At 40.9% G+C, this 9817-nt stretch overlaps 1 protein-coding gene across 1 annotated transcript; it reads right to left on the bottom strand.

The window, feature by feature from the left end:
• Positions 1-733: 733 nt before the first annotated feature.
• Positions 734-1691, bottom strand: LOC140953695 (uncharacterized). The gene is made up of 2 exons (XM_073403102.1): positions 1580-1691; positions 734-1026 (listed from the first exon to the last, which is right to left on the bottom strand). The coding sequence occupies exons 1-2, from the start codon at positions 1689-1691 to the stop codon at positions 734-736; spliced, it is 405 nt and encodes a 134-aa protein (XP_073259203.1).
• Between the last annotated feature and the right edge of the window lie 8126 nt (positions 1692-9817).

Here is a 9817-nt window from a genome sequence, read left to right as displayed (position 1 = left end):
AGTCTGGTAGGCCATATAAAAGATCATTGCAATAGTCAAGGCGACTTGTTATGAATACATGGACAAGTATCTCAGTTGACTGCAGTGAAAGATACTTTCTGATCCGACAAATATTATAAATATAGTAAAATGAAGAGGCACAGATTTTTGTGACGTGTGATGAACCAATGATGAGGAATTCAGTCCTGTCGTCATTAAATTTAAGATCATTATTCAACATCCAAAAACGAATGTCTCTGATGCAGTCTTCCATATTCCTCACCGCAGAACGTTGTTTAGCTCTGTCGTTCGGAGTAAATGAGATGTAAACTTGTGAATCATCAGCGTAACAGTGAATCATGGGCAGATAATATTTAATTATCTCAAAAAGCTCACTCGTGTACAACGTGAACAATAGCGGACCAAGACAGGAACCTTGAGGCACGCCGCATTCTAAACTAAAAGGTTTAGATTTTGACTCGTTGATCATTATCCGCTGAGTTCTTCCAGACAAATAGGATGAAAACCAGGAGAGGGCTTTTCCCTGTATACCAAATGTGTATTCAAGTCGGCGTAGCATGGTGTCGTTATTAACTGTATCAAAGGCAGCTCTCAAGTCGAGCAGAATTAGCAAAGTAACACATTGATTGTTCATGTTCAAGAGAATGTCGTTCATAACTTTAAGCAGTGCAGTTTCTGTGCTGTGGTTCTGTCGATAGGCTGATTGGAGCACTGGGAACAGATTATTACAATTTTAATAATGCTGTAGTTGCTTGACAACCACAGTCTCAACTAGCTTTGAGATAAATGCCAAATTACTCACTGGTCTGAAGTTCTTTAAGACAGGGGGTAATCCATCCTCTTTCAGCAGCGGCCGCACTAGAGCACACTTCCAGGTGCGCGGAAAATAACCAGAATCAAGCGAAAGATTAATTATTTTGGTGATCGGAGGCAGTAGCACATCGACACACTCATTAAGAAGCTTGATTGGAATAGGATCAAGAGCAAAAGACTTCTTAGACGAAGCTGTGACTAGATCAAACACCTCTGATTAGAACAACAGATTAAATTCTGAAAAACAGGAGGCAGTCACAAACTTGGTTGCTTTGATAGGAAGGCAGATCTGGTTTGTATTAACAGACCTGATATCAGCTATTTTTTGGGCGAAGAATTTTCCAAAATCATTAGCCAACTGGTAATCATTGACAGATAATGCAAGGCCAGAACCTTTCGATAAATGTATCAAGGACTTGCTTGCTCTAAATAACCTCCTCTGGTCTGTGCTGTTCTCAGTTATGAAGTTTGTATAATAGTCACTACGAGCCTTGTTACTCAGAAACGTCACACGATTTCTCATAGTACGGTAAGACAGTAAATCGATGTGTGCTTTAGAAGCTCTCCATTTCCTTTCAGCTTTCCTCCTTTGTCGTTTAGCCAATTTAATTTCGTCGTTCATCCATGGAACACATGGTCGACTAGTAGTATTCTTATGCTTAACGGGAGCATGACGATCCAGCAGGGAACGCAATGTATTTGCAAATAAGGCAGCAAGCTCATCAGGATCATCGATCAGTATCCATTTGGAAAAGTTCGCTACTACGAGTTTCATCAATAAATGCATTTCTATCAATTGATCGCAGCTTCCTAAATGAGACACGGCCAACTTTGAGAGGTGGTCGAGCTGTTTTCAATTCATCGGGAGAAATGGCCATTGTTCTCGGGACATTTACTTACAGTAGGTGAAAGCTTTTAGGTCTGTCATATCGCTTATTGTTATACAAAAATGCTGAACAGGAGTCTTTTTCATTGGTTATCATAAACGCGCGGCAATACTCTTCATCTTGGAGTAGGCGGGTGAAACTAAAAATAGCCCAATCTCTCTATTGTGTTCCCTTTTGTGAGGCCAGAAATTTTAGTTTAATTTCGTTTTCTAGCACTAGAGTTCTGACGGAGCTCTAACTGATCACTCTATGATTAAGACGGCGGTAGAGGAAAAGTGGAGTCAAGAAAGAAGTCAGTTTGCCTTTAATAAATTACATGTGAACGAAGATAATGCACAACTAGAGTGATCAGTGCGAAGTTGAGAATCGGCCCTTTCGCATCAGAAGTTAGTCTCCTGAATACACCCGTCGGACGCGCAATAAAGAGATTGAAGTTAAAAAAAGAGGGGCGTTTAATATAGACAACGATAGCAAGAAATATTTATTGAAAAGTTGTGCCGCGCTCTATAAAGAGAATTTTAGGCTCTATGTAAATTTTCAGTCGAAAACAGAGTCGAAAATGGTCATATTCGCGCAGATTAAACCGCCAATAACCAATCTGAACCTAGATAAGCTTATAACATAACCGAAACTGTATAACTATGTAGTTAAGCGTGAATCAGATATCTAGTGCTAGATGGTCTGAAAATAAGATATCAGGCGAGGGGCGACCGCAAATAAGGTTGTCTGACTCTCGAGTAATTACTAGATCTAGTGTATGGCCATGTTCATGTGTTGGTTCAGCCACATGTTGAGTTAACGACATTGACTCCAGTAAATCCAAGAAACGACAAGCAGCTGGGTCATTGTGATCATCAGCATGGATGTTAAAATCGTCAGTTAGACAGAGGAGATCATTACATAGTATAACAGAATCCAGGTATTCTGAAAATTCATCAATAAAACTGTTGACAGTCTCAGGATCATGATTAGTAGAATGCGGCGGTCGATAGATAATTACAAGTCGAGTGCGTAAGGAGCCACTGCAGACGAGATACTCAGAAAATTCAAAGGAATTCCTTGAGCCAGATTCAAGCTTGCAAACATTAATGTTATCCCTAAATAAAAGGGCCGTACCACCGCCCCTACGATCACTTCTAGGACACTTCTTTAAAATAAGACCGATATCTGAACGGAGATTATAGCGCGGCTGTTCTTTAATAGCAATCAAATCGATCAAGTAACCAGGCGCATGACCGTAGATAGCTTTAAAAGTAAAAAGAAGTATTTTAAAATCAATACGAAATTTGACAGGAAGCCAATGTAGCGAACATAGTACTAGTGTTATGTGAGTGTAGCGAGGGACATTAGATATAAGCCGAGCAGCTGCATTCTGCAAGCGTTGCAGTTTAAGTAGATAAACAGAGGGTACACCAAATAGAAGGCTTGTTGCAGTAATCTATATGACCAATGATAAAAGCATGGACCAAAGTTCGTGCAGACTCCTAGGACAGATATTTTCGGATACGCCAAATATTGTATAAATGGAAAAACCCAGATTTACAAGTTTTGTGAATCTGTTCCTGGAGATTCAAGCTAGAATCGAACCATGTCCCTAAATTTCTTGCCACAGTGACAGGAGCAACGTCAATGCTTCCTACGGTCAGGCAATCAATATTTACTTTGGAAAGTTGTTGTTTTGTATCAATCAACATGAACTCAGTTTGTCATCATTAAGTTTAAGCTTATCCGTAAGCATCCACGTTAAAACGTATAAACAAAAGATATTAATAATTCAGCTTACTTATCAAGGGCATTCAACGACTTTTTTTAAGTAAACAAGAATCGCCGAAAGGCGATTTTTAACTGGGGCTATTTTTTCTGAGGGGGGGGGGGGGGGGGGGGCGGCTATACGCACTCAGGCTACCATAAAACCTTGTCGACGACCATTACTGAAACATAAACTCATTCAGAACATTGTACGCTTTTGAAAGACTTTTTTAACCAAAGAAAAAGAGTACCATTTTTAAGTGGGGGCTGTATAATAACTTTTAAATTCCACCATTATGAATAAAAATAAACAAGTTAGCCATTAATTCTAAGCAGGAAACAATTTGCATTATTTCCACGCACCCCTCCCCCAATCCGTCTGTGCCCCAAACTATAGCGTGACAGTATAACGTGACTAACGTGAAGTAACCGGAAATTCCAAAAATTGTTGTCGTTCTACGAGCATAAAATGCAGAAAACACAGAATTGTGATCACAAGATCATGTACAAATTTAATGATAAAAGCTTAGCAACATACAGATACGAACAAAAGCAAACCCGCTGAAACCTCGACGTGGGCTACACTTGTATGCTCTACTCAGCCACCAAACCTTATCAGTAGTAGCTCCTATTTTCCTCAAGTCGCTCTCTGTGAGGCTCCAGGATGGGATGTCCGGGTGAAGCTTTAAACTTGTGTGCGTTGTGTGCGAAATTCTCAGAGTTCCTACTTTTGTCCGTGTCTTCTTTATCCTCAGTATCCGAAATTTAGACCTCCAAAGTGGCGTGTGTTACGTTAAATAGAAGGAAATATTTAAAGGAAAAGCCAGTTTTCTAACATGGCAAAGTTGTCACGTATTCATCTGCCATTCATCGGCAACTGAGTTGTTCGCTTCCCTGACTACGACAGCTTACAATTAAGTCTTCAGACATAGTGTCGTCAACTGGTGAAATACTTTTCTCATAAATTGTGCTTCTTAATTGCTCATCACGTACTACATCGATCGATAATTCTCTCTTTGAGTTCACGAAGCGGACCCGGCGTTCCAAACCTGACGCTCACAGTCATCTTTTAGTGTGAACCTACCGTGAACGGCGTGTCGGTTTGTATGCAACGTGAGCATTTCTCTGAGTTTCCCAGCGCCAACATCATCTAACTGACTTAAACTCGAACAATAAAAAAATTATAGAGTGACTTCTATGATCAACGCAAATAGCCTTCTTCAGGTTCGCAACGCCTTCTGGGTTTTTCAGGGGGAGCGGAGACGAGGTACAAAAAGTATCCGTGCAAGGGTTCGTGCAAGAGAAAATCATATGAAACCACTTGTGAGAACATCGTTTCTCGGTACCAGACCCTCGTGTCTTCCCTCCCCCGGGAGACCGTTTTTCGACACCGACGACCGAAAACCGAATTTATGACTGGGCCGCACAGGCAGCCCGGTAAATATCTGTCTGAAAGAGCAAATATCGCCCATTTGTAAAAAGAATTTCTAAAGCTCAAGAAAGGGGAAAAATTTCACTGGATAACCTTTCCATTCTTCTAAGAATATTCGGATTTTTTTTTACTTAGTACGATTTTCGAAGGTTTTGTTTTTCTCATTTTAATACCGAGGAATTGCTATTATTGTTAAAAAACTGAGTTTTCCTGAAAATTTCGGTCTAATGTTGAAAACTATAGTGTTTGAATCTAGACAAACCAAATTCTTCAGAACGAACAGAAGGGTCAATGCTTCCTTCGCAATGATAGGCAGATCTGCTCATGAAATCCCCAATGGCCGTGAAACTGTTGTGGTTGGTCAAGTTAGCCGTAGATGCCGCCCCAGCCGATCAGTCTTGTCTCTCCTCGTCTCGTCTGCAGTTCAATCCGAATTGTCCCGGCAGGCGGCAACCAGATGTCTTCAGTAGTCCCGGTCTTCGGTAGGGTGTCGTATTTCTCTCTCCGTCAGTGCTCTGGAGCCTCCCATAATGACTCTTGAGATGTATTGCAAAAACAAAAGTTTCTGCCCGCCAACACTTCGTCTCCCTACAGATGGTACATACAGGACGAATCTGTTGATATGATCCTCCTTGTCGCGGCGAAGTGAGTGGCCAAGGAAGCGGAGCTGCTGTCCTTTGACCTCAGATGACAGAGGTCGTTGGTGACATGGTCACGGCGACTGATGCCCAACATAACCCGAAGGCAGTTAAGTTGGAAAGTGTTGAGCTTGTCACACCGTGATTCAGTTAGAGTCCATGTTTCCGACCCATAAGTAAGAACACTCAGAACGGTACACTTGTAAAGGCGAACCTTGATAGCAATCGGCAGGTTAGACTTCCCAATACACTCTAATCTCCAAAAGGCATCCCATTCCTAGTATTCCTGACCTTGTAGTTTCTTGACATCGTTCTCTGTGGTGGCGATAAAAGAACCTGGGTAATTAAAGTCATCATCGAAGTCAAGGTTGATGTTTTTAACTTGCAGTGGAGGTGACCATGGATGATTGAGAATCAAGACTTTGGTTTTGGTGGCATTAACATGAAGGCCAACATCTGCGGCAGCAGCAGCTAACAGCTAAAACAAGTCGATCGTGGAATTTTTGAGCGTCTCCAATACCTGATGGTAACATAGCAATGTCATCTGCATAGTCAAGATCACTCAGCATATATAATGGTGCCTTCATGACTGTCTAGGAATCATGACGAACCCAGGATTGTCAACGGTAGCCTGGCGCATAACCCAATCCAGAACGATTAGAAATAGGAAGGGTGCAAAGTGTCACCTTGAAGTACACCAGTGTTGACATTAAATGTGTTAGGGACACTACCACCAACTAGAACAGAACGCATCCATTCCAATGAAGACAGAAGTACGTCCTCCTGTCTGTCGAAAGCCGGAAATAGTCATAGCGACTTTTGTCGTCTCACGTGGTTTGGAAACTATTCTTTTGGACATAACGAGGGAGGTCACCAAAAAGATCCCAGGAAAAAGAAAGATCTTTTGTCTACAGGTTGGGAAATCTCATCTCGTGGCACGTGTAAGGTTTAGATTGTCCCATGATGATAACCACGGTGGACAAAGTCAGGAGGTGATACTTCCCTCACTTTTCTCCAGATCGAGGAAAAAAGCAGTTAGCAATTTATTCCAAAAAAAAAGCTGGCAGCTTTTACTGTTGGGGACTGAAATACGCAAGAGGGTTGAGGGAGGAAAAGGGCCCGCTAGAAATAGTTGACTTTGAAATGAAGCCTAGGAATTAAGGAAAACAGCCTCTTTTAATGCATTCACTCCAACTCCAAGTAACGAAGCAATTTTTAACTAGCTGTGAAATAATATGGAACACGTCTAGACCAGAAAGAGAGTCTATGGTGGAGGAAGTCTGAAATTCAAAATGAGGGTTACAAAAACGGAGAGGGGCCAGCAGGACATGAACCTTCCCAGAGCTCATCATTTCGAGAGACGAGAATTCACTGGTTTAGCTGAAAGGCTCTCCTATACATTAAAGTAAACAAATTCTAGCGCATATTTTACTGAAGTTCAAATGGCGCCTAGTATGAGCGAGGAATTATGGATAAAAGATTAAAAAAAATAAACACGAAAACAGAAGACGAAAATCTGTTTTCTTTTTTGTACTTAATTCTCAACGCCCAGCGGAGGGTACACTAAAACAGTCCTGGTCAGCTTAGTTGTGCATAAAATAATGGGAATACCGGAGTGTTTGGGGGCGGAACAGAACACTGGAGAAAAAACAAAATCAGATAAACCAAGAGCCATAATGCCTCTGGGTAAACTCATCAGCGGACGGTGTGGGAATATCGCACGTATCTAGAGCTGCAGGAGCTCAGTTCCTTAGCAGAAACTGCAGCTGGGCGAGCAAGAAGGAAACGCGACGCGAGCCTTAGCGACCAAAACGAGGGAGATTATCCACAATTAACGGACACATAAGATCGAGGCATGAATGCATAGGATACCGTCCTAAAGACGAGAAAAACGTACCAATTTATTTAGCACACGAGTCCATTTCTGCGCAAATGTACCAATGAAATTAGCTTGTGCAGTTCTTATGTTCTACAGCAAGTACCCTGTCAGGACTACTTATTGAGATTATGCAATTAAATTACGAAAGAGAGGAACAAATGTGTCATAGGCTCGTGCAGATGAAAGAAATGCCTTAGTTGCAGTTATCCTTTCCGTTATTAGCCTGAGTGAGTTGACGCAACTCGACGGCAGAAGAAGAGGATTGCAAAACGCTTGAGTGTGCATGACAAACGTGATGGAGCTATTACTTGCGTGTTTTGTTGGAAATTCACTTAACATTGATATTTTTTGCACTTCTACAAAGAGATCTCTTTAATGGAATGTGAAGTTTGGCGGAGAGTATTTTCAAACAAAATTATTTTCACGCTTGTCACACAAGGTTTGCCATTGTCTTTCTTCTCCCTTCCTATTGCGTAAGTTCACTATTAGTTTGTTATGCCTTGTCCAATTCCAAGCTCCAGTTCCTCCTGGTGGAAGGGGGGTTTCTTAATGAATACGAGCAGGCTCCGCCGCGAGGTCCAACCCCCTACCCATTTTTAGTAAAATCCAACTAGTGGTCTATTATCAATAACTACGCATAATGTATTACAATCTAATGATAATCTAAAATGACTGACAGAGAATTGTAAAATTAAACGATTATGATGAGCAGTGAGAACAGCTCTGACATCCATCATCTATCATTGAACTTATATCACTTTTACGAATTCTGTTTTTAAAGATGTGCAGAGTTTTCGCTGATGTTAAAACAGGAGGTAATTTACGGCATAATCTAAGCGCAAAACACCTTAAAGAATGTTTACCATACGTTATAGTATTATATCTAGGAATAGAGAAATCCGATTGTCGTAAAGAATAAGAAGCATAAATAATTATTATGATTATTGAAAAGATTACGGAATGATATAAGTTGGATATAGATTGTGCTTCACTTCAGTGTACATAAGGATGCAAATATCCTGAAGGCGCCTATTCAGTAGAGTCGGTAATTCTGCCCTTTTAAGAAGTTGTGGATAACTTGCATGCTTGTCTCTATATACAACCTTCAGTCCCCTTTCTTGCAGTCTTTCTAGTTTTCGCCCATCACTACATCTACAAAAATGCCAGACTAAATGGCAATACGTAAAGTACGGTAAAACTGCTGATTTGAATAATATTAGTTTGGCCCTAGTTGGAATTAAGTTCCTAAGTCGCATGAGCACGCTGATTCTTTGACTAGCTTCCTTACAAATTGTGCTAATGTGACCAGTAAATTTAAATTTGGAATCTATTCTAACACCTAAGAGTTTCATTGCATTTATTTTCTATAATTGCCTTCATTAGTCTAATTTTTTAACATGTCTGGTTTACGTTTATGCCGATGAGTTTAAGTTTTTACAGCCTGTTGAGCTAAATAAAGTCTTCCATGTCCCGAGGGGGTCGAAGTTTTATCAAGGTCATCCATATGCGCGCCTAATTTCATACCGCGCGAGTGCCTGGCACTACCGGATTTTCCCGGACTTTTTCAAAGTCCAGTTTCAAAATGGCGGATAGTCAGAGGATTGTCAGAGTAAAAACTCGAACGATAGCATTCTTTATCGACGAAACATTGATCAATATTCCCTCGGAGAATCTGCCTAAAGTTAGTAAGGAAAGGATGCAGTATTTCTGTCATGCCCTGAAGCTAAACTTAAGGAGCCGACACTCAGGCGCAAGGTCGCTCGAACCAAAGATGATTATAAATTTTCTACAGCAACGGATCCTCTGTTTAATTCTACCGGCTTCTGTAAAGGAGAGGATCATTGCAGGTAAAAACACAGATGTGATTATGTACGTACCGATCGTAACCTAAGTATGCTGGAGCAAAACTTAAAAGGGCAGTACAGAAGGGCTTACCTGGATTATTCCCGTCGGGAAAAAGAGGAATGTCCCTCAAAGATACCGAACGTAGTGTACTTTGGGGCGTTATATATGTTAAACCTGGTGTTCTTAAGTCACACAAGTGCAGGAGAATAAGGGACTAGTCTATACTCAGTGCATGCTAACCAAAAGGTAGCAGTACCTGACATCCTTGACTGGATTACAAGCTGATTGCCCAAATTGTAAACATGCGGCTCGTAGACCCAATAAGTTTCAAAAAGAGGCAGCTCAACAAGTGAGCCCTTGTAAGTCACTGCCATGTGACATTTTATCAATGAATTTACACATGTCTTGAGTGGTGTCTAAATTACTAGAATTGCAATGTAACTGGAAGGTACAGAATCACACACACGCAGGGGCCTCAAAAAGAAACTATGTACTATATACAATTTATCCTCCCAGGAAAAATTACTCATGTTTTTTAACATTGCTCAATGCATGAGGTCTTGTCACAGGAACT

Source organism: Porites lutea, chromosome 12, assembly GCF_958299795.1.
Source record: "Porites lutea chromosome 12, jaPorLute2.1, whole genome shotgun sequence".
Lineage (NCBI taxonomy): Eukaryota > Metazoa > Cnidaria > Anthozoa > Scleractinia > Poritidae > Porites > Porites lutea.
The sequence above is the reverse complement of the archived record's forward strand: the minus strand, read 5'-3'. Positions and strand labels throughout refer to the sequence as shown.